Here is a 24579-nt window from a genome sequence, read left to right as displayed (position 1 = left end):
GAACTGCTCTTGGAACGTTTTATAATCTGTTCAGGAACTCTGCAGTCATTCCTCAAGTCTAAATGGGTAGCAAGTAGTCTCATCTACCTCATAATCTCCTTGCCCAGTAGCATCCATTTGGAGCAAACCGACAACAAACAAACAAACCCTACAGTTTCATCCAGGGAAGGCTCAAAAAAGGCAATGAAAGGGTTATCTCAAGTTCAAAGTGGAAGTGAATGCCACTGATTTTCAGAGGTGGTAGTAGCACTGAGGCAGTCTGAAAGCAAGCATGTGCTATATCTTTCTTAGACCACTAATAAATTACAGATGTATGCTCTCTTTCAACCTCATATAGTCCTCATTAGGCTGAGAATCCCAGAACTGACAAGAGGTGACATTAAGACACAATATCAAAAAAGTTCTTATAGTCCACACTTTGCTTTACAAAGTTTTATAGGGACTTCCAGCAGTGATAGAAGGGCGATGAGCAGCCCATCAGTGTTTTTCAGTTGTATAAAATATCACAATGGAAATGATGCTGTAGCCATATGGAAATAATTCTAGGGACACTGTCAGAAAAATATAGTATATGTATGTGTAGTTATGTATGTGTATGCATATATATGTGTGTGTTTGTGTGTGTCTATGATCCCTATAGAAACTCACTGAGGGAGTGGAACTGGTAAAACTACTTAAAAGTGTTTATTCATTTAAAATCTCACCTTGAAAACTCTATTAGGGTTGCTGTAAGTCAGTTCCAAGTTGGACAGCACATCTCTCTCTCTCTCTCTCTCTCTCTCTCTCTCTCTCTCTCTCTCTCTCTCTCTCTCTCTCTCTCTCTCTCACACACACACACACACACACACACACACACACACACACACACACACACACACACACACACACACACACACACACACACACAGCATATTTTCCTGACAGTGTCCCAAGCATTATTTCCATATGGCTATAGCATACTGTATACTGTATACTGTATATATAGCTACTCCTGCTGTTCTATCTTGATGGTAAACCACTCATCCCACAAAATTACTAGAATATGCTCAATCCCTAACCAACCCCCAACTCATTTCTTGAGAATAAATGGCTTCACAGATATAGAGGATATTTTTAAACCCAGAACACTGGATGCAGAGAAACATATATTCTGCCTTTGAGCTATGTCACGTGTTCCTCAGAATGATTTCACATTAATGTATAAGAAAGCATCTTAAAGCAGAAGGAACAATCCCAAATCTGGTGGTCCAATCAACTGCATTCAGTGAAATAATGTACAGAGTCCAGCTCTGTTCCTGGAACTCATCCTTTATGAAATACCTTGCTGTTTTTTTTTAAAGGCATGGAAAGGGATGAATTATTTCCATCTTCATCTTGGCATATAGAAATCTGATTAAACCTCTTGACCTATTAAGTTAGTAATTCAGTTGGTAAGCGGATATATAAAATTACTCAGAAATAAGTCTAGCTTTACGAAGTCTAATTTTTCTGTCACTCTCTGAGTCTGTCATCTCAAGCACATCTCAAGCACTGACTATAAGCTGTCAAATGAATTAGCAGAAATATGCAAATAGTAAAGGGTATGATTAAAAGCAATCCTAGGTGAACTCAAGGCTAGGAAGATGAGTGATGTGTTCAACCACCACATCCCAACTTGCTTTTTTTTGCCAGGAACTTACTAATACTGAGCAATTTGGTCAAAAATCAGATCTAGCAAACTTCTTGTTATCTAATTAAGAAAGGCTGGAACAAATTGTATCATTCGTTATAGGAAAAAGCAGTACTGTACCATAGCAGTGCTTTATCACCTTTAAAGAAATTTTTGATTTTCATCTAGTAGTATCTTATGAGCTCTAGGCAAATTTGACATTTTAACTAAAACAACATAGTTCAAAATCTGAATTTTGTTTTATTTAATTTGTCATATTTTTATTTAATTTGAGGTAATTTGGATTTATACAGAATTCTTTATCTACAATTGTATCTTCCTGATTTCATGTAGTCTTAGGAGACTTTCTAAGAACTCTTGATATGGCAATGAAATGATAGGAATGTTGGTTTTTTTTGGAGAGAAGGCAGAAAATGTGTGGGTGAAACATCCACGAGTGCTGTCTACATATATTTTCTCTTAATCCACTGTTTTTCAAACTCCAAAGCACCTTTTAACTAGAGCATGTATACCGGTCACAGCCATTACTAGTCTTTTTCTGTCAGTGAAGGTAGGGCTAAGAGGCCCATTTGAAATGCTCCAGTCCAATTGCTAATCAGTATAGGCAATACTGAATTAGTTTATTGCTTTATATTGTCTGATGGTGTTCCGATGCCTAGCATTGGATTGGGACTGAAGATGGAGGATGGATTCAATTTGTATCCATCATTTGGCAACAGTGGTGTAATAATAAATTCAGAAGTGCTGGCATAGATCCTGATAGTCATCACAGGTGGACCTGCCCCCATAAGGAGAGTTCAAAAATGCAGGTAGCTGGATCAGTCTGTATGAACGAATGACGAACAAATATCGTGCGACGTTAGTAGCTCTTAATTATCTGTTCAAATATTATCAAATGCATCACACAACAATAGAGAATACTTGCAGCTAGGGAATATCCTTTTTCTCTCTCAGATCTTATAAAGATAGCAGCTATGCTCAGAAGAAAGATTGAAATCAGGGGTAGGAAAGAAGAGGTGAATGATACCATAATTCCTTATGCCCAGAAAGTCCCAAAGTTCTGATTCTGTGAGCCCTGTTTTCATTACTCCGCTGGCTGGTAAACTGGAAAGGTTTGATAATTCCTTCAGAGGAAAATAGAAAATATATCTGCCTCAGTGATCCATTGATAACTTTCTTATAGAAGCTCATGTTGTTACTTCTAGAAGCCTTAACTAACCAAATTCAAAATGTGCCCATCAAAATGCACCCTGGGGTGTCATAAGAAATCTGTTGTTATGTACTGTCAAGTGAGAACTGATTTATAGAGATACTAATAGGGCTTTCATGGTGAGTGAGATATTTAAGGAGTAGTTTTGTGAGCTCCCACTCAGTGAATTTCCATAGCTTAGTGGGGATTCACACTCAGGTCTCCCAAGTCCTAGTCCAACATTCTATCCACTACAATATGCTAGGACCTGGCATAAGGAATAGTGAGACATATATCAAGTTACTACCAAATAAACATATAAAAGATGGTGATAATTAGGTGTTCTGCCCTGAGTGTCGTATTAACACCTGAAGGTAAAACATTCTGCCACTGTACTTTATGTTGTTTTAGAACAGTTTGGGGATGAATTCTCAACCATTTGCTGTATCCTGACACATTTTAAGGAACTCAGTTCGGCCGTAAACCAAGAGGAGCGCCACATAAACCAGCTCAGTGTCCTAATGAGTTTGGTAGAGGAACTGTTCTGGAGTTTGTATTGAGCATGCTGTACATATACTGTACTAAGCATTTCTTTCCAGCATCCTTTCCTCACACTGAAGTTCTTTTGGACTGCTTTTGGACCAATTTCCTCCCCACTATTATTATTTTTTCCTCTGCATGAATCCAGACTTTTCTCTCTTTTTTTGAAAAAAAAAGAACATATACACTGATCCGCCACAATATTAAAATAACCGACAGGTGAAGTGAATAGCATTGATTGTAGTGTTACCATGGCACCTGTCAAGGGATGGGATATATTAGACAGCAAGGGAACAGTCTGTTCTTGAATTTCATGTGTTGAAAGCAGGAAATAGGGGCAAGCAGAAAGATCTCAGGGACTTTGACAAGGGCCAAATGGATAGATGACTGGGGTCAGAGCATCTCCAGAATGGCAAGTCTTGTCTTGTGGGGTGTTCCCAGTAGGTTAATACCTAGCAGAAGTGATGCATTGAAGGGCAACTGGTACTCATTACCACTCACACTTGTTGAAAAACAGCCCTGAAAATTGCTTTATGTTTGGGTAAGAGGTAATAGAAAAAGTAGTGAGTTTCTGGGATTTTCTTGCTTGATGTCTCTTTGTGAATGATAGTTAGTACAAGAGATTATCCTGTAGACTCTCTTGATTGCTGCCATTTGTGCCATCAAGGCACCCTTTGCTATGTAAAGCTTGGCATCCTTTTTCTTGCTAGCACTGCCGGCACAATATTTTGCAGTAATTTCAGGCCATTTCCTGGCATTTTGAATCGAGGATATAGAAGCACAATAGCGCACATTCATAAAGAGGTTGTTGTTTTTCTTTTTTGAGTAATTGAATCTTCCTTATGCTAGTAGATATAATGATAGGCATTCACAGTGGCAATTTTTAAGGTGTTTTGGATAATATATTTATAAAATATAGATTGCCTATGTACCACAGAGGAACCTAAAATAAGCCTATTCTTGAGTGAGGCTGCCAGCAACGTGGTTCGAGATGCTTAATTTTCTGATTGCATTGTATAACATTAGAAATTGATGGTCATATTAAGTACTTAGACATAGCCATTTCCCATTCCCCTACTTAATCAAACATTGGAACAATGTACAGACGCTATGCATAGAAACTTCTCAACTAATAAAAGATTTTTATACAGATAGGGAATATTGTAAAGAAATATTTTTATTAAATTTGAAAATGCAGTAAATATTGTCTCATTACAGAGGAAAATGAGAAACATGGATCAAATAACATGATACATCACACACAGCTGCAATCCTTTTTCAAACTGGTTAGTGTCTGTTTTGGTTGTGACTCATATCTTGCATGTTTATCATACATACAGATAGACTGGGTTTCCATAATAGGTCACTTTAATTGTAATTAGTTTCTACTTTTATAATCTGATAGCAACATTTTTGTTTCCATTCTGTTTAGTTTGGACTGATTGGCAAGTTTAAAGCCCACACATTTTTATTTCAATTTTTATTCATTTAAAAATTCAATTACAGTGCAGTCCTGTACATCCATTTGAGTTCAGTATGGCATCCTTCCAAAAAAACAAAACAAAAGCCAACAACAACAAAAACTGGCCATAGGATTGCAGCTTGAATTATATTTACATTTAAAAAGGAAGCTCCTTGTCTTTCTCAGTAGGTTCTTCTTTCAGGAATGACAGGTGTGACTGCATAGGTAGCCCATGATCTCAGCAAGAGGAGGAGGCTGGCCGTGAAATTTCCCCCTGCTCAGACCATGTTGCCCCATGGTAACTGACATATCAAAAGGGACTGGAATACACTTTTTTCTCCAACAATGACTGCTTTGTTTTCAAAAATCCAAGAACAGTTTGCTGGTTCCGTTCAACAAAAAAACAGAGGAATTGAGAACATAAACTAGAATAATAATATCAATTATTGTTATGTATACTGCAGAATAACAGACGTGTCTTCCTTTGGAGCTTAAACCTGTAAAAAAAGAAAAGAAAAGAAAAAAAGATAGTAGGCCACACTCTGATTCATGCAACTGTAACCTTGAGATTAGAGTACTGTAATTCTCTCTACATGGGACTAACCTTGAATAGAATTTGGAAACTGCAACTCATACAACATGTGGTACTTGCTATTAACAGATGCGTCCCGTCATGATCATATAACACCTATTTTGCACCAGTTGCATTAGTTGCCAGTGGGTTTCTGGACTCAGTTCAGGGTGCTGGTTATTAAACCCCTATATGGCTTGGGTCCCACATACCTGCTGGACCACCTCTACCCACATTAGCCTCTGTGACAACTGAAGTCATCTGGAAATGCCCTTCTCAATGTGCCAACTGTCAAAGAAGTCTGGCTTGCATATGCCTGAAAACAGGGCCGGACTGGGACCAAAAATCGGCCCTGGCATTTAGAGCACACAGGCCCACCGGCTGTGGGGACACCTGCCGCTTCCTCCGAATCCCTCCCGGGAACGGCCCGGGGACCATGGGGCGGCAGCGGGGAGCGGGGGAAGGCGGGCGGGGGTCGCATGGATTGCCGGCTTGCTAGAGGCGGAGAGGGGGGGTCTTTGCTAAGGCCGAGAGTCTCCAGGCGTCCCCGAGAGCCGGGCAAGGGGCCACTCGCTCAGCGGCGCATCGGGGTCCCACAAATGCCTCGGCCGACGACGCCAGCAGTCCCACAGGCCAGGGCTCCGGGCGAGCGGGGCGGATGCGGGCCCCGCCCGGGCCGGGCCTCGGAGGGAGGGGTGGCGGCTCCTCAGCGGAGAAGGAGCCCGGCACAACGGACTGGCAGCGGCGGCGGTTCTCGCGCTCTCCGGGCGGAGGGGAAAGGGAGTATGGTGGCCCGCCGCCGCCTTGCCCCCTCCTCTGCCGCCCCCTCCCGCGGAGGAAAAGGTGCAGGGGCGTGGGGCAGGGGGGAAAGGGTGCTGGGCCCTGCCTGGTCCTCCGCCGACGCCCCTCAGCCGTCCTTGCCCGACGGCGCCAGGCAGGCAGGCAGGCAGCGGGCCCGGTGGCAGCGGCAGCAGAGCCCGGCCCTGGTCTTCCTCCAGCGGGCGGTGGGAGGAGAGGGAGGGGGCTCGGGGGCGGGGGTGAGGGGGGGAGCGGGAGGGGGCCCCGCCCTCTTCCGGAGGGGGGCGCTCGGAACTGGGCGGGAGGGTCTTCTTCTGTCAGTGGGGCCGGCCGGCCGGGAGGCGCGGCTGCAGCTTCCCTGGGGGAGGGTCAGCCGGCCAGCCGAGCGGAGGAAGCCGGGCGGCCGGCGGCGGCGGCAGCAGAAGAGCAGCGGTGGGGAGGCTGCGAGGCAGGAACCGGCCGTTCTGACCATTGGCCATTCTGGCATTTGCCAGAACTGCCAGATGGCCAGTCCGGCCCTGCCTGAAAATTTTTCTTCTTGCTGTTCTCATATGCATGCATTCTGTTCCTGCGTCCCTGCAAAGAATGACATACCTGCCGGGATTCAGGAAAGGATGTAAAGCAGAATTGTTTGGCAGGCTTTTGGAAGCTTGGAACTGCATTTCCACCACTTATATGGCAAACATTTATACATGTGAGATAAAAATGTATGTGAGATAAAAATGTATGTGAGATAAAATGTTTAGGTTGTCACTAGCTTTTATTATTACATTTTATTATTTATCTAAAGTATTTTATAATTGTGTATGTTCTATATGCATTGTTTTTGTGTTATCCACCATTCTATGCCTCTTTGGAGAGAAGAATGGCATATAATTAAAAACAAGTTGGCATATAACTAAAAATAAGAAAGAAAGAAAGAAAGAAAGAAAGAAAGAAAGAAAGAAAGAAAGAAAGAAAGAAAGAAAGTTCACACACTAGAATCATTATTGATAGAAGCTTCTTTTAATTTGATTAATATATCTCATAGGCATCCTTCAGTCTCAAGAGACTATGGTAACATGCTGTGAATCGAGGAGTGTCCTCTCCAGAGCATGAAGCCCGGGTAAGGTAATATGGAGGATAGGCTGTTACCCAAGCAGCAGATCCCCCTGCTGAAATGGTCCAATGGAAAGGCAAGAGCCAATACAACTGGTTCCAGCAATGTCGCAGGAGTTGGCAGAACGACACATGCTGCCTTCGGGACTCCAGCTCCGGATTTTGCCTCGAGGTTAACTCCTGAAGCCTTTTCCATCAATGGATATAGCCACAAGGCAGTGGAGGTTTGAAATCGGAGTTTTCCTTCTCCTATATGGGCTGCCTTCCATGGCTGACGAGCCCCACCTACCCGGCGATTAATATATATTGTGTTTTAATATCTAATTCTAGTCAATCTACAAATCTTTATTACAATAATAGGCCAGGTACATATAACTATAAAGACTTTAAGAATAACAGAAAGGTAACAAATTTTACATGTGCAGTAACTGCTTCATAATCTAACTACCGGAGAGTAGTTACTTAGATCAGCAGAGCTGATGGTGAAGGCTTCTGGGAGTTGCAGTCCAAAAACATCTGAGTAACAAAGGTTAAGAACCAGTGACTTAGATAGTGCTACTTCAGAACAGTCACAATCTATTCCTAGCCGATAACTTCATACAGTCAGTTAACTGTTGCAATATTTAGAGCTTAGTATCTCAAGACTATCTTTTGCCGTTCCACACTTCTGTTTATTTCATAAAGGGCCACGACTTCCAACTTGTACAGCCATACATACACAACACTTAAGATGCTCAAGCACAAACTTGTACCAATATTGGCCGAAATCCTGTTGCTTTTTATATAAATATGGAAAGCAGTGGCATAACATTTAGTGCCTTTTAATTGGCAATTAATAAGTCACTGCTGGGATTCTCAAGTCCATGCCAAGCCAGTGGTCATGCATGCCCCCAGGAATCCCATCAGTGACTTATTAACTGCTATGTAAAAGTAACTGAATGTGACACCATTTGCCTTCTACAAGCATAAAAATGCAACAGGATTTCAGCCATTGTTTTTGAATAAGAACTTGGAAATGTTTGTTTGTTGGTTGGTCTACCATTCCTAGAACCCTAAAGCAGCCTACAAATAAATAAATAAATAAATCCATACTTTGGTTTGAAGTCCAGGTGATAGAAGAACTCCTGCCATATAGCCTAAGACTATATATTATATACATTAGACTGCTGTGCCACTGAGATCTTCGATGGACTTTCTTCCTGTGCTCCACTCTGTTGTGAGGTGAGGCAGGCCCAGGTAGGAGACTGTGCTGTCACCATGGTGATGCCTAAGCACTGGAAATCTCACTTGACCTTTTATATTTCCTCCCACTGATGGTGAAACATATTTTTTCAATGAGCATTTTATGATTTCCCACTACCACCCCCGGCGCTGTCTAATTTTTTTACTCTTAGTTTAATGAATGCTTTAAATTCACAGTTTGTGAACTGTGTGTGATTAGTTGATTCAAATTTTCTATTTGTGTTTTTTAACTTTAGGGAGCCATTTTCAGGACTTTTTAAAAAGTCCTGCACATCAATAAGCAAGCTGTTTTCCTCTCCATTTCCCCTTCCCTTTTGGCTTGTGTTTCTAGCTTGATTGTGAGCCTGTGGGCGGGCACATTAGCTATTTCAGCTCATGCATGAGGCTCAATATATTTTAAGCACTTTTAAAATAGTAAATAATGAGGATTATTATGCTGAGGACTTTGATTTCAGTACAGCCTAGAAACTGATTTTCACACAGCTTGTACAGCTGCAGGTTTCACTGGCATCAGCAAACTATAGCTTCTCAAGCCTCTGGAAATTTTTGCTGCACTCTTTTCACATTAATGGCTTTTCCCCTTCCCAACCAAGCACATGAACCTCTGTTCCCAAGTTAACCTGCTACTTTAATATCAAGTCAGTGTCAACAATGGTTGTTGTGGGTTTTTCGGGCTCTTTGGCTGTGTTCTGAAGGTTGTTCTTCCTAACATTTCACCAGTCTCTGTGGCTGGCATCTTCAAAGGACAGGAGTCAGAACTCTCTCTATGCTTCTTCAGAATACGGCCAAAGAGCCCAAACAGCCCACAACAACCATCAGACTCCCAGCCGTGAAAGCCTTCGAGAACACATTCAGTGTCAACGGTCTTTAGGAAGCTTTAGTTCTTCCTAAAAGTCAAGGAACCAGACAAATTGCACTGGTGGGAGGAAGGCAACTTACTTGACATGGTTGGGATCCTAATTTCCTCACTGCTGCTGCCTTCCCCTCCATCACTCATGGTTCTTATTTCTATGAGGTAATCTTCTTCAAAAGGTACCAGGAGCTCAGCAGAGGTATTGTTTGTCTCAAGGATATGCGTGGTGCTTTGTCGATTTTGCCTATACAAAATCTTAATATAAAAGGAGAGAAGAGTGGGAGCTTGTTATATTATTGTCGCTTTCTTTTGTAAGCTTTTCTTCACATGGTGAGATGTACACTCATGTCTCATGAAGTAGTTTTGCAGCCTATTTCCAAGCACCCTGTGGGGAAACATGGGTTGTTCCAGCCACAAGCATTCTGTATGGAGTCTCAGCCTGTGGGGTGTGAGGGGGTGTCAAAACTTGTTCACGATGACGGTCTGTCATTCATTCATTCAGTGGCATCAGCATCTATCTCACATCAGCTTTATATTCCATCTACAACATAAAAATGCTGCACTATGGAGTATGCCTTTTGAGGCTATTATCCAAACTGCATGCTGGGTTCTGATGGCCCATAATAAGCAAGAGAATATGGCTAGTGTCTTATCCAGTCAGTTATGAATTCTGTAATAGATTAAAAATAATCATGTGCCTTAAAGTCAATTTTGACTTACAGCAACCCTTTTCAAGGTTTTCCAGGTAGAGAACACTCAATAGTGGTTTACCATTCCCTTTTTCTACGGACACTCTGGAACTGTGCAGCTTGTAGCTTGGCTCTACTCACAGAAGGCACACTGGGGGTTCGAACTCCCAACTTCTACCTAAATCACTGAGCTATCCAGCCAGCAGATTCACAGTATAGGGAAGGATTCTTTGCTAAATGTTGTACTGACATATCTCCCCAAATTTCCCTTCACAATTAAAAACTGCTGTCAAATGCAGGCATATTCCACATCCAAGTTTTCAAATTTTAGCAAATCCTGATAACAAATGAAATGAAACAATATTCTCACCCATCTCTAGTGTAAAGCCGTCAGATCGATAATGCCCTACAGTGTGTCCCTTAAAGACACAGGAAATCAGAGAACTGGTGGAAAATCAACAATTAAGAACTAAATGTTGAACTGCCAATTTATCTGATAAGCAGAAAAACAATGCGGAAATTGAAGAAAATTTATGACTAACTACATATCAGATAAACTTTGTAAAGCAAATATTAACTATAATTATAAAGAAGAAGAAGAAAACCTGTCCGTTTTCCCACATGTGGGGCACATTTCCAACTTACTTGTTGGACAACAATGAGATGACAAATTAACCCACTCACCTGATTGCTGACAGTGTGTGATTTTAGTCATGAATTCTATACATTTTCCCTAACCAGCAATTGAAATATATTTATCTCCTGGACACTGGCACCAAGGGCGTGATCCACAGTGGCTTAGTCTCACCAGGCAGATAAATATGAAATGAACTGTAATGTGTGTGCAAATGAAGTACCAAAGGAGTTTCTCACAGATGATAAAAGTGAGGCAAGGTGTGGGCAAAGTGGACTTCAATGGCCCATCTCTGTCCTCTCAGCAAGCCTAGGACCACCAGTCCAGCCCCATTTCCTTTTAAAATTGTCCTAAAAATGTTTTTGATCCCACAAGGGGACAGAGGGAGTAGTGGAGCATAGAATGTGCTTCCCTTTCAGCTATTTTAGAATTTAAAAAAACAAAACCGAAGTCATTTTGGATAGTTGCAGAGCAGCCCAAAATGACTTCCTATGACCAAAAGAAAAGAAAAGTATGACAGGGGTTTTACACTTTAAAAATATTGGAAAAACATTTTTTGGAGTCACAGGCTAGACTTAGTATGGCTCTGCAAGGTCCAAGAAGTGGGACGTAGTGGCGCTGCGGGTTAAACCGCAGAAGCCTCTGTGCTGAAAAGTCAGAAGACCAGCAGTCATAAGATCGAATCCACATGAAAGAGTGAGCTCCCATCGCTTGTCCCAGCTCCTGCCAACCTAGCAGTTTGAAAGCATGTAAATGTGAGTAGATAAATAGGTACCACTACAGTGGGAAGGTAACGACATTCCGTGTCTAGTCGCACTGGCCACGTGACCATGGAAACTGTCCATGGACAAACACTGGCTCTATGGCTTTAAAATGGGGATGACCACCGCCCCCTAGAGTCAGACATGACTGGACTAAATGTCAAGGGGAACCTTTACATTTACAAGGTCCGATAGTGGACCCATGGAACCTTAGACCTCTGAAATATCCTCATGCTTGGTTTAAGAAAAAAACAAACGAAAATGAAATTCTCTGTTGGGCATGGGATAGTGATGCCACCCTGATATTCTGAAGTAAACCCCTCTGGCCTTGGTCCCAGGGCATCCCTTAGGAATAGGCATACTATATATACTTAAAATACAAACTATTGGGTTGGGTGTCTTAGGGACAGATCTCAGTTCCCTGTGGATGATGTGACAGAATCACATCTGGGCCAGTCACTGGACAGTGTTAATCTAGATTCCTCGAATCAGAGGAGATAAAGAAACAATATGCTCTTACTTACCTGATGAAATCTTATAGCCACAGGAGATAGTGACATAGAACATAATGAGATATGGCAGGCCTTTTGATGGAAGATGCTCGTAGCATATTCTGCCCAGATTCCGCATTGAGATAAGAGAGATGGACTAATTCCACTTTCCTATACTTGACAGTCCTAATTTCACATTTTACTTCAGTTCTCACTGAGCAGTTGAATAAGTGCATCTTCAGACTGAAAGCAGGGTAACTGAATCTATACCCATCTTCTTTCCCACCATTTCCTCCCCCTTGGTATGTGAAAAGTCTTAGTTTTCTCATTGGCATTCTGTACTGGATTGTAAGGCTTTATTTCTCTGTATATGAAAATTTGTCTTTATTCTGTGCATTTTTCAAAATGTACACCATTTTGTACACATTTTACTAATATATGCATTTTATACATTTTGCTATGTGTTTGTGTGTGTGCATCCTCAGAATATCTGTATTTTAGGCATATACATTATTCATATTGCACATTGCTTAAATCCATAGTTTTATGCACACATCTACACAACAAAGCACCTTGTATGGCTCAGAAATGTATCAGTTTCCAATAGAAGATGCATTTTGTCCTTTTTCATGTGTTTGGGAATGAGTTTGCCTTTCTAAAAAAACCTCCAGCCATAAACACTGCAACAAACTAATGCCTCAGGAGAAAGGATTTCAGGCTTGCTCATGTGCGTTTGCATCATATGGGAGAATATTCAGTTCTGTGAAACTCCACCTTCAGTCTGGGAAAATGGTATAGTTCAGTTACAGGTTTAGCTCAATGACAGAACCATAACTTTGAATCGTACAAAAGACTGCTCAGTCATATAGGATGTGTAAGTGATGTACAGTGTATACAGTATAAAGCCACTGAACAACCTTTTTGCTCAGAACTAAAATGTGGTCACTAAACTGCTTTGTGATCCAAGCCTTTATGATATATACATCCTTTGTTTCTGTGTGAATGGAAATTTGTCATTATATTAAGCATTCACATAAGACTCACTACCATTTAGGACTTACTTAAGCACTAATGCCTCATGCAGGAACAGATACATGCATTGACAAAGTAACTATTTCAATTCCCTGGGACACCTCACATTTATGATCTAACTGACCTTCCAAATTCCCTGTGCTCTGTACTGTATATCAATACATTCAATTCAATTAAAAAAAACAAAGAAATTAATTGTTTAAAAATGTTTCTTTTTAAATTAAGTTAGGTGCTGTACTTAACAATTCATATGAAATTTTAGAGGTGTCACCATGATCAGCTTACTCACTTTGTATCCTAGAACTTCAGATTCATTTTCCATTGTTTTCACATGTTCCCAGTTCAAGCATATCTTTGAATTGGTCAGTTTCCAGGCAATGTTTGTTGGGCGTTGACTTGGTGCTTTAATAAAACATAAGCAATAATATTAATCGGAAGGTTGATTTCCAGGCTGTAACTGTATAATTTGTTGTGCTGCATGAAGCTATTAAGCATGATAGTGGCAAATTATGCCCGGTTCAGATGAAACCCCTGTTTCAAGGCTCCTACTGCCGTTATCTTTCTTATTGGGAGTGAATATGTTTATAATGGGAGAACCACAGATTTGAACATTGAATCAAGAAATGCAAACACATTTATAAGTCATTGTAAATACATAATAAACACAACCCAGGTAACTGTGTAGTTTATCAGACAGATGCTGGGGAGTTGTGGTTCATTAAGCAGCTGTGTCATATTCATTTCATGGCACTTTGTGCTCATTCACACAACCCTCAGCCTTCCAGACCTAGCGGCCCATTGACAGTTATTTCTGGCACTGACCAGTTCTAGGGAGGCAGCAGGAGGAACTAATAGGCTGTTGCAGAAGACTTAGGGAGATCATCTGTTCTGTCAGCCATTGGACTTCACTTTGCAACAGCTTGCTGGGTGGTCTGTCTGGGAAAAAGGAGGGTAATCTCTATTCAAACTTTCCATGCACTCTGGCTCCTAATCCTGCCATTGTGGCTTAAAAGGTAAAATAAGAGGGTGAGTATGTTTTGAGTGATTATGAGCTTGCAGGAAAAGCTGATTGGTTGGCACGGGCGATGTAGGCTTTCTGGAAAAAATGAGTAGCAACTGAGAACTCTCCTCCAGCTCGTATATTTAAAAAAGATGCTGCAGAGTTTGAGGACTTGTTTTCAACAAACTCCCACAGTTCATTTCTAGGCCTGTTCCAGGCAAAATCTGCCAGCATTTCACCCGAAAACTACTATTTATATTTTCTCAAACTCTGACTGAGTGCTAGTTTCGTCCTGGGCATTGATGTTCTTTCTTTGTGATCCTGATCCAAGAGATGCTGATGTCTGGCTCTGACTTAATTCTTTCTGTCAGTGATCTATCATTTAGGACATAAGCCTGCCCAAAGGCATCAAGTCTCATCTTCATTTTATAAACATTTCTACTATAAAGGTATTAAGAATATTCTACATATACTTTCTAGGTTTTGCTTGTACAGAAAACATACAAAATAATTTGGAGAAGATCACAATTAAGCAACAGAGTAAAGGTCATTTAAACAGATCCTTTTTGGCCATATAAAGACTGACCACAAGTTCACAGCTGGAACCAAAAAAATGAAAACAGAACATAATCCAATTTCATTTTACTTTCACCACAATGATATGGTATATAATTCTGCACATCATTGCCCAATAGGTAGAAGGACAGAATTGTCCAAAAGAGTGCAGATTTGGTCATTTTAATTCTCAAAGAAGAGATCCTGGCATAGGGTTGTCACTTACGCAGCATCAGAAAAAGAAGAAATGCATCACCAAGAAAAAGGACAAAATAGATCAAGGACTTGTATAAAATTTGCTAAGCTTTATTAAAATTTAAAATTTGCTAATCGGTTTAAATAGAAATACAGCGTAATGGCTGAAATCCTGCAAAATAAGTAGCACTAGAGGAGGACTGCTGAATCAGTGGGAATTTGGTGAGTCAGCTCCTCCACACAATGTTCCCTTAATTCAAACGGGCCTCCTTAGTTGTGACTAACTTTATTGTAGCATATTACAACTGGAGTGAGCCTATTTGATCCAATGGAACTTACAGAGGATTTCATCACCAAATCTTCAGTAATTCAATGGCCATACTGTAGTGTCATATGCTATGTTAACCAACAGGAATTCAGCCAATATCGCCCCATAGAAGGGATAAGTATGACTGTAGCCAGGTAAGCTGTGTACCTACTCAGTTTAGCTCTCCAGGGGCTGATTGGTGATGGGCAACTTCAAGAACCCTTATTTAAAATGAGACTTGGACACAGTTACCCTTTTGTGGTATAAGTGATAAAACTCACCTCAAAAAATTCCCCTCAGGAAGAATTATGTCTCTGATTTTTTCCATTCCCAATATGTCTGCCCCAAAAGTTTATGCATTTAGCAGATGATCTGCATGAAGAATTTCATCCCGTTTGGTTGATCACACTTGAATGTTTGCTCTGGCAAACATCCAGAGCAAACTTGCTCTGGAAGCTTGCTCTGGCTTACATGGAGGAATTTATCTGCATCCACATTTTCACAAGCAGGTTCTGCCTTCAAAGAGACATTAAACCTCCATGTGTGAGAAAGGTCACCCTTTGTCTTGTTCTCACACTGGAGATGAGAGATCTAGCCAGCACCATAGATTTCTCAGTTGACTGTCTCAGAATGAGGCTATCTTAAACAAGCAACTTCTTTGTATGTTTAGCCTGGGAGGCAACTCAGAATCCCTGGGTGTATAACAGGCTGTACCCCCATCAAAAGTGTGTTTCATGGGGTCAAAACAAGAAAGGTCCAGAAGATCACTTCTGGTTTTAGACCCGCCCGCCCTCTCTCTCCAGAACTGGCATGTTTAAATAAACCAAAGTCTGTGTCTTGCTTTTGAGGAGAATCACTGCTCCTGGAGGCTGCTAAATACAACCATTATTATTGCTTTTATTGTTTTTATGGCAGCGGCAGGGCTTCAAACAAAGGGTTGTCTATGGCCTCAAAAGAAAAAAAAGGGCAGGAGTGCACAGAAACCTCAGCTCTGGTATAAAACAAGATGTTTCTTTTTTTAACAATATTTTTCTTTCCTTGTGACATGGTCTTTTCACTTCTAAGTGTATTTTTCCTGACTATAATTCAACCCGGGGTACAGAATATTTCTAACCCTGCTGAGAAAGCTGGGAAATGGCTGATGCACATTACTGTGGATATGTGCATTTCATTTTTGCACACACTCCTATGAGCGTTCAGATTCATGACTCAAGGACCCCGTTGAGTCATAAGGATTCTCCCTCCTTACCTTCTCCCCCAAGCACACTGAGTGAATTCTAATAAAGTGACAGATTCTGTAATGGGATCATCTTCTTTCTTGCCTTTTCATTCTTATTCAAAATTTTACTGTCACAGGAACGACGTGTGGAGAACTCCTATGACTTAAATTTGTAGTGGGATTATTGTTATATGGAAAGAGCATGATTCCTAACATATAACCCTTATCCTGCCTATTTCCTTTTTGCACTATGTGACGAAGATTTATAAGGAACTGTGCATGCATTAAAAGTAAATAACCACAAAACACCCTTTACCTGTGCATTAGTGGACACCTCTCCATACGTAACCTAAAAAGGAGAAAGAGTTAAACGAAAAAGGGCAAGGCGATGTTCCAGTTAGTTAGAAGATATTTACTGGGGAACGCTATTGCTTAAAACTTCAGGAAGATTTTGAGCGAACAATAAGAATACTAGGCCCTTCAAATCAATGGAAAATAGGTGAAGGACATCAGATTGTTCACAGATGAACACTGTTCTAGCTTTCATGCATTTCCAAAGATGCTTAATCAAAGAACAAAACTGAATGTCTGCAACAAGAAATCTTCTAGAGCTGTCTCCTGGAGTTTTAGTTCATCTCAGTTTAGACTCCTCATTATACACCACAGTTCAAATGCTATGTGATTCAAGTATATTCTGCCTCTAGGCTATTTTGAAGCTGCAGATTGTACCACAGCTTTGCCTGACACGATTGGAAAAACTGAAAAGAGATATATACGCATTAAACCCCATAAAAGCTCATAAAACAATCCAGAGTACAGGCACACAAAAGCCTATTGAAATGAATGTGCCTAAGCACACTTAAGTTAACTCTTCGATGGACTGCAGATTTTTTTATAGCAATGCTATACTGAAGCAGCAACCCTCAATGAGTTATTTCTCCCTCCTCTACTTAGCTGAAAAGAAGAGTGTGTTGAAAGGGCTGAAGCAAATAAATGGAAGACAACATATTCTTTTCTTTTTCTTGCTGTTAGTTGCTGAAATTTCAAATGTTACAGCCACCTTGTTTCACAGAAGGTTAGTAGAAATTCCAGCTGTAAATGTGATCAAGCCTTCAAAATGGCAAAAGGATTATTTTCCAAAGATGTGCTTTATTTACACATTCCTTCCTAGATTAATTTTTCACATCTATCACGTCATATGCACACCGCATTCCAGAAAAAGACTTAAGTTCTTTGTTCTGAATGTTCATTTCCTCTGTCCATGTAAAACCAATGCTGTGCTTTCTAATTCTTCTGCTCTTTATCTGCAATTTTAAAACTAATTTGTATTACATGAAAATGTTTTCAACGTGAGAATCTGATAATATGACATAACAGGAGTAACATATGAGTAGCATGTGATACCCTGTGCTTTCAAGAATTATGGCTTAGTACTATACAAATTATTTTCTGAAACAATGCAATTTGCTCTGTTACTTAGCAGTAGCAATTCAGGGTTTCATAGACAAAACTTATCCAGCTCTACCTTAACATACTTGGAACTGAAACTGGGATCTTCTGAATACAAAACTTGTATGTTACCACTGAGGTACTGACTTTCTAGTTGCTCCCCATAAATCCAGGCTCTCATTTTCCAATTCCCTCTATTCCCCTGAAGAAATTGCTATTTACTGTAGCTTCTCTCTAACCACTTCCTCGACTGAAGTAGATAATCGTGGAGGGTCCAGGGACCAATTTTCTGTGTCATGGGACCATCAAGGGTCAACCCAGCCCAGAAAATAAGCTAAATTGAGAGAGAGAGAGAGAGAGAGAGAGAGAGAGAGAGAGAGAGAGAGAGAGAGAGAGAGAGAGTCTGAATTTTGTAAGGTCTACTTTTGAGCTTCATTTTACTGGGTTTGGGGAGATTTTGGGAGTCCTACGTGCCATTTTGTTGCAAAACCATCAGCCCTAGATTATTTTTTGAGGGGGAATGACCTTTTCCCCTTGGTCCATATTCTGCCCACCCCAGTTTCTAATATAGCCATTTACAGTAAAGATTTAATTCTGCCAGCCACTATGGCAGGCAATTTCCTCTCTCTTAAAAGGGAAATGTTCCATGGGTGTTGCTTGCCCCCTTTGTCTTGGCAACCACAGTCATTCCTCAGATTGGAAGCATCATGGTCTGCCAGTGAGGCTGTTGGAAATCTAAGGACCCTTTTCTCTCATTCTTGCTCCGGACTTTTAGTCCTGCTGCATTTGATTCCATGGGCAGGTGATATTTCAAACAGTCACAATGGCAGTTGTCTCTGACATCCTGTTGTTGTTCTGGTTTTTGTTGTTTTGGTTTCTTGAAATAAAGGGAAACATAAGATACTTGCATCAACTTTTGATGCTCTTGTCCTAGACAAAAGTTTGCTGTCCTGGCTTGAAGTGAATCATGTGTTCTTGAATTTTCTTCAGTCATGGGCTCTTTAAGCTACTCACGTGATTTTTTTGTGGTGGCATTAACTGGGACACTGGATGGTCCTGTCCCAGCGGTGTTATAAGCCCTCACTGTGACAAAATACATTGTATTTGCCCTGAGGTTAGTGATATTTTTTGCTGTGATGTTGCCAAAGACTCTGACTTTTCCAGTTGTAGAGTCCTTTGAATCATCTGTCCAGCATAAGACCTAAAGATTAAGAAAAAAGACTATTTGTTGCTTTTCATCAATTACAAACTTGATTGGAAAGATAACAAGTCAACAAATGATGCTTCAAGAAGGACGGATGACTTTGTAATTGAAACCATCAGTATAAAAAGACAGGAACGGATATTTATAGTGTTTACTGTATCCTGAATACAAATTCGGGCAGAAAACCGACAAACAAATCTGGAATCACTATCATTCGTAGCTATCCAATGGGAAAATGCTGAGAAGGTGAGAAATGCTTGATGTTTCTCTCTGTATAATTCAGATATGGATGGGGGTGGAAAAAGATCAAAAGAAAGTTCTTAGAGAGAGAATGATTATTACGTTTTCTGTCCATTTAGTTAGTATTCAATAATTATTGACCAATAGCTTTCTTTGAGCTGTAACAAATATTTAGCATGGAAGACCATGGAGTTATAACACCATGTGCTCCAATTGCTAACTCAATCAGCAAATGTGAGTCCTTACATAGCCATAATGGTATCATCCACCCACAAAATGAGAAGGAATCCTAAGGTTTGGAGAAATATGAAGTGTTGCAATTGTAGATGGTGAATGGAAGTGATAGTGGAAGGAGTAGAAAACAAACCAGTAGAGACTGAAAATGCTCAGTATGCATAGTATGCTGACTAATAAATAGGGGAACACTGGAAACCATGGAAGAGGAAGAATGAAGTATCCTAGATGATGACATGGTTGGTCAGTTATAACCCTGAGCAGCAGGACCATCCCATTCCAATATTTCACTACAGATCTTTCTTTTTCCCAAAGTTTAGAAGCCAGTGCTGGTCTTTATGCAGTCAAAAAGGCATTGTCTACATATGGCAGGAAGGCATACATATATGGGGACAAACCTACAAAACAAGACCAAATGTAACTAAATATATTAAGAGACTATGGAATGATGATTGCTGGAGATGCCACATATGCAGTGAAAAGGCATGGAATTTTTGTTTGTAGAAAATCAGGTGCAGGCCCATGTAGCTGGTGGAGTTTTCAGCATGCTGATGCTGAGGAGGTAGGGAAACTAGTATCAAACTGTCACCCATTATTGGAACCATGTGGCACAGGCACAGCACCTAGGATTTTTGGATGAGATTGTCTTTGTTGCCCTTGTGAATCTTAAAAATACTGAGTTATTCTAGGTGATAAATAAGAGATTGAAGTTTTGCATGGAACTCTTCACATTTTCTGATGTTACCCGTGGTATCTTTTTGGACAGTGTTACAGAGATGAGTATTGGGGACTTTTGGCTGTTCCTCTGCCCTCAACAAGGTTCCATATCATCCTCTATAACTTTCAGTATGAAATAACACAGGAGAATTCTTCTGGAGATTCAAGCTGAATGACAATCAATATTGCTGAAAATTATCCCGTTCTATCTCTCTTCTGCAAGCAGCTGTTTTCAATGTGCTTTGATCCAGTGAGTTTGTTTCAATGTTTTGTTTTGTTTTTGCTAAATATCTTTAAAGTGATTGCTAAATGTTTAAATAATAATATTAAAAAACAAACTTAGGGGCACAGTGGAAACCCTGGGTCTCTGTTTGCTGTGAAGAACTGAAACTCAGCCTAAACAAGGGGGAAGTATTGTTGGTGGGGAGATGGTTTAGAAGCCAAACTGTCTTGAATGGGATCATACTTCTCCTGAATGATGAAGGCTGTAGTGTGCTGCTAGAAGCAGCACTCCTGTTGATTGTGCAGCTGGCATTTGTGACTATGTGTGCTGTTTTCCCCCTTTTAATAGATGAAAAAGGACTCTGCTACAGTCATTTGTGACCTAATTATGTTCACATTAGACTGCAGAAGGAATTTTTGGAACGTGCAGCTAGTCCAAAATGCACTATCAGGGTAATGGGTGGAATAAAGCAGTTGGAGCATAATTTGTTTTCCCATTTTGCAGGCTGGTTTCTTTCAGGACAAAATCAAGATATTGGTTTTGTCTAGGGCAGTCTTAACAGCTTGCAGTCTTGGTATCATTTTTCATATGTTCCTTGTCACATTTATATTCCATGAATCAATTCAGAGCCTGATTTGCATTCTTCTGCCACCTCAGGATCAATGGGGAGCAAGGAGTAGGGCCTCATGGACTACTCTTGGCTTATTTCTGCTTGAACTTGACAGGTTTCAGGCCCTGGACTCGTTCTTGGCTCACCTTTACTGGCTTTATGTGCTCTCGGGTAAGGCTCTGCTACTTTGAACTCTACAATGCCTTAGATTTTTTCCCATGTCTCTATAGCTGTTCCCTGTAGCCCATGAGCTTGAACTCTGGCTTGACATCGAACAGAATTCAAGGTCAAGTACTGGAACATCAGTCAGAGAAGAAGTCAAAACAACAAAGTGTATTTGTGGCATCTGAAAGGCTAATAAGTTTTATTTGGCATAAAAGTGCCTACAGATTGCTTTCGCTGCAACAGACTAACATGGAAATCCATGCCTCTGGAGCCAGGGTATGCAAGGATTGCTAACACAGTCTACATGCATCAGTTTCAGAAGCTGATTTCCTGTGAGTCCTTCTTTGAGGGAATTCTTATTCTCAGTGACTGGCCAGAGAATCAATGTGTGTGTGTGTGAGAGAGATGAATTGAATAGCTCTCAGTGGTAAACTGCTATTACCTAATGAAGCAATGATCTCACTACAAGGCCATGGCTATTGTACAGCCAGGCACACACCTCATAACATAACTCATGCCTCACTAGTTAGGAGCCATTCACCCCAGCAAGCTACACAATTTAATTTAGGTATGTGTGAAAAGGATTCTGGCCACTGAATTAGTGAAATTAATTATTTGAAGAAAAGGGCAGGGCAGGTAAATCCCTACAGAGCAGAGATCTGGTGGAGTGATGGGATGAAAAGACTTGAAGGTGAAGAAGGAGCAGTTAAATTAAAAGTGGAACCATCCTAGGGATGGGGGACACTGGGTTAAAACACATGGGGTCCAAGAAGGAGAAACATAACTTGTCATAAAGTGAGCTAGAAGACAAGGGAGTTGAACAAGGGAGGGTAGTCTGCCTCTATTTAATACAACATTAAGTGCACCACCTCATAGCCCAGAACTCTTCCAGTATGTCTGTTCCATGCAACAGGGCTCCAAGAGACTTCCAGTTCAGATGCTGAGAGGCTTTGTACAGATGTTCCAGTTGGTGCTAACTGTGGCTCTAGAAGAACAAGAAAGGCACCGTGAAACTTATAAATACATATTTTGATAGACCATACCTGAATACAGCACTGAGATAACGTAAAACAGGAAACAGAGGCTTATACAACTGCAGCCACAAAACGTTTAAGTTGCATCATATTGACTCATGAGCTGCCACAACACTGGCATTAGACACATGACTTGTGCAGTAGTGTGTTACTGTTACTAATTATGTAATGCTAATACCAAAAGGCAGCCACGTCTTGCTCCAGACTGCAGTTATCAGCATAAGATATAACAATAAAAATGGGATGAACTGTAAGATATGGATCACTGTGCTCACCATCTTCTCCAGAGTAGACTATATAGATTGGGCTCAGTGTGCCTACTCCTTCTTGATTAAAAACACCCACTTTTACTTCAAAGGGGAATAACGGTGTGATGCTTTCATTTCTATAGATGTATTTTGACGCTTCCACTGAGGCAGCCACTGCTTTTGTCCAGCTTGTCGAGCCAAGGGGCCGGAACATAATTATGTATCCAAAACCTTCCCCATTTTGTAGTTCCTCAGGAACTGACTGCAAGAAGCATAATAATTAATCAATAACTACTTGCAAGGCACAGTATATGCTATTTTAATTGAATCTTCACTCTATTGGTATATTTTAGTTCTATTGATTGGGTTGACTGTGCTTCCAAGAAGATAATAATGTTTGCCCCATCAATCAACATAATATTGAAAATAACAGTAAAGAATAAATCTATTGAGACAATCAATTTAGAAACATACAAACAAAAAACCCCTAATCAGCAGCATTAAAGGCATACACAACATTTTTTAAAATTAGAAGCATTTCATTCTTGGTTCGGGTTTGAAACCCCCACCCCCCAGCTGTACAGTGTTGAATTGCTAAGTTTCAGAGAATTATAGAAGAAAAACAATTGTTGCTATATCATCTTATGGCTGCATCTTCGGGCTATGTTACATCTGATTCATACAATAAGATCCCCCTTCTTTTATTGTCACATCGGATTGTGTACACAAATGGTCAGTAATGTACAAGTTAAACCGTTCTTTGTTAAGAGTGTAAGACTTGAAAGGGAACTTAGACAGCATCCAATCCAATCCAAACAGCTGTGCTTGAGAGATGTCTAATAGAGTTGTATAGAGTTGTGTTTTTTTGCTACAATTCCCAAAATTCTGCAGGCAACATGATATACCTTTGCATATATCTACTCTCTAGTCACTGTTTAGATGTCTCTGTCAAATCAGCCTGCTCATCTTTCAAATGACTTTTAGTATGAGGACGTTTTCTATAACAATTACCTAAAATGTGCTTCCCTGCAATGTCCACCTATTGGTTCTTCTCCTTCCCTCTGGCTCAGCATAGCAAGACTTCTACAACTTCTGCAATGACAAGGTATTTTTTAAAATAAGTGACAGCTCCTCTCAGGCTTTTCTTCTTCAGGCTAAACATACCCAGCTCTTCTGACAGTTCCTCTTAGGACAGGGTGGGGAACCTGCAGCCCTAGAGCCACACATGGTCATTAACCTAATTTCATGTGGTCCTCAGGCTGATTTGACAAGCAACATGCTCATGACATGTTCAGAGTTCCAGAACAGCAATCTGTCCTTCCAGCAGGCACTGAGTGAGTAAAAGGAGTGGAGAGGGTGTCAGGAACAAGAGAGAGAGAGAAAGAACAGGTAATGGCAGGAAGGAAGAGAAAAAAGGTGCAGTATATATGCTGTTCCTAATATTGCTGTTTTTTGTAACTCTGATGGCATTATTTCTGAGATCTGCAACTGCTTATAAAACTGAATTAAATTTATTGATATTGTTCCCAAAATCCCAATGATTATGCGGACCACTGAAGTATGTACAGTAGCATCTGCAAGCATCTGTACTTTTTCTTGGCAGAGTCAACGTTTGCTGTTACCTCCAAATCCTTGGATTTTAGCTTTCATCACATTGGTTTGGAGTGTTTGTTCTTGTGCAGCAAAGATCAAGCCTTCAGTTTATTTCTTAATGGTTATGCCCATGTTGAATTATTATCATGCTTTCCATTAATATTTCTCAGATTTTGTCCATATAATGATTTATTTTTCCAAGTCTTTAATTCATTTTCAAATTGTTGTTTCTTATATCGAGCCTTTGTTTCTGTGGTTTTCAAAATATTCTCTATTTACACTGCCTTAAGTAATTTCCCCTGCTTTTACTGATATAATCATGTAGACTTATTTTTTCCTCCTCTACTACCTGCTGTATTTGCAGTAATCCATGGCCTCTGATTTTTGATGTTAAGTATAATCTGTCCACATCACTTTTTGGATTTAGTGTGTGATGTGTGTTCATTAGTTTCCATATTTTTGATTCAGTTATTCTAATTCATGTTGATTCAGTTCTATTATTCCAACTAATTATTGAGACTGCCCATGCATTTTTGGCTTTGATTGTATTTACCCCA

The 24579-nt window shown here is 40.4% G+C and overlaps 1 protein-coding gene across 7 annotated transcripts in view; it reads right to left on the bottom strand.

The window, feature by feature from the left end:
• Positions 1 to 4557: 4557 nt before the first annotated feature.
• CNTN6 (contactin 6) overlaps positions 4558 to 24579 on the bottom strand; it is a 300659-nt gene continuing 280637 nt past the window's right edge. For 4 of the 7 annotated variants that reach the window (XM_020791024.3, XM_078385214.1, XM_078385213.1 and 1 more), the window contains 6 exons: positions 22457 to 22691; positions 22017 to 22132; positions 18769 to 18955; positions 13319 to 13431; positions 9509 to 9677; positions 4558 to 5357 (listed from right to left, as the gene is read on the bottom strand). In XM_020791024.3, coding sequence (XP_020646683.3) covers positions 5221 to 5357; positions 9509 to 9677; positions 13319 to 13431; positions 18769 to 18955; positions 22017 to 22132; positions 22457 to 22691 — 957 coding nt within the window. In that variant the 3' untranslated portion in view covers positions 4558 to 5220. Of the gene's footprint in view, positions 5358 to 9508; positions 9678 to 13318; positions 13432 to 16621; positions 16655 to 18768; positions 18956 to 22016; positions 22133 to 22456; positions 22692 to 24579 lie in introns of all 7 variants that reach the window. The other 3 variants (XR_013541601.1, XR_012083493.2, XR_013541603.1) reach the window with 3 other exon arrangements.

Source organism: Pogona vitticeps, chromosome 2, assembly GCF_051106095.1.
Source record: "Pogona vitticeps strain Pit_001003342236 chromosome 2, PviZW2.1, whole genome shotgun sequence".
NCBI classification, from domain to species: Eukaryota; Metazoa; Chordata; class Lepidosauria; order Squamata; family Agamidae; genus Pogona; species Pogona vitticeps.
This window is presented reverse-complemented; position numbering and strand designations above follow the sequence as displayed.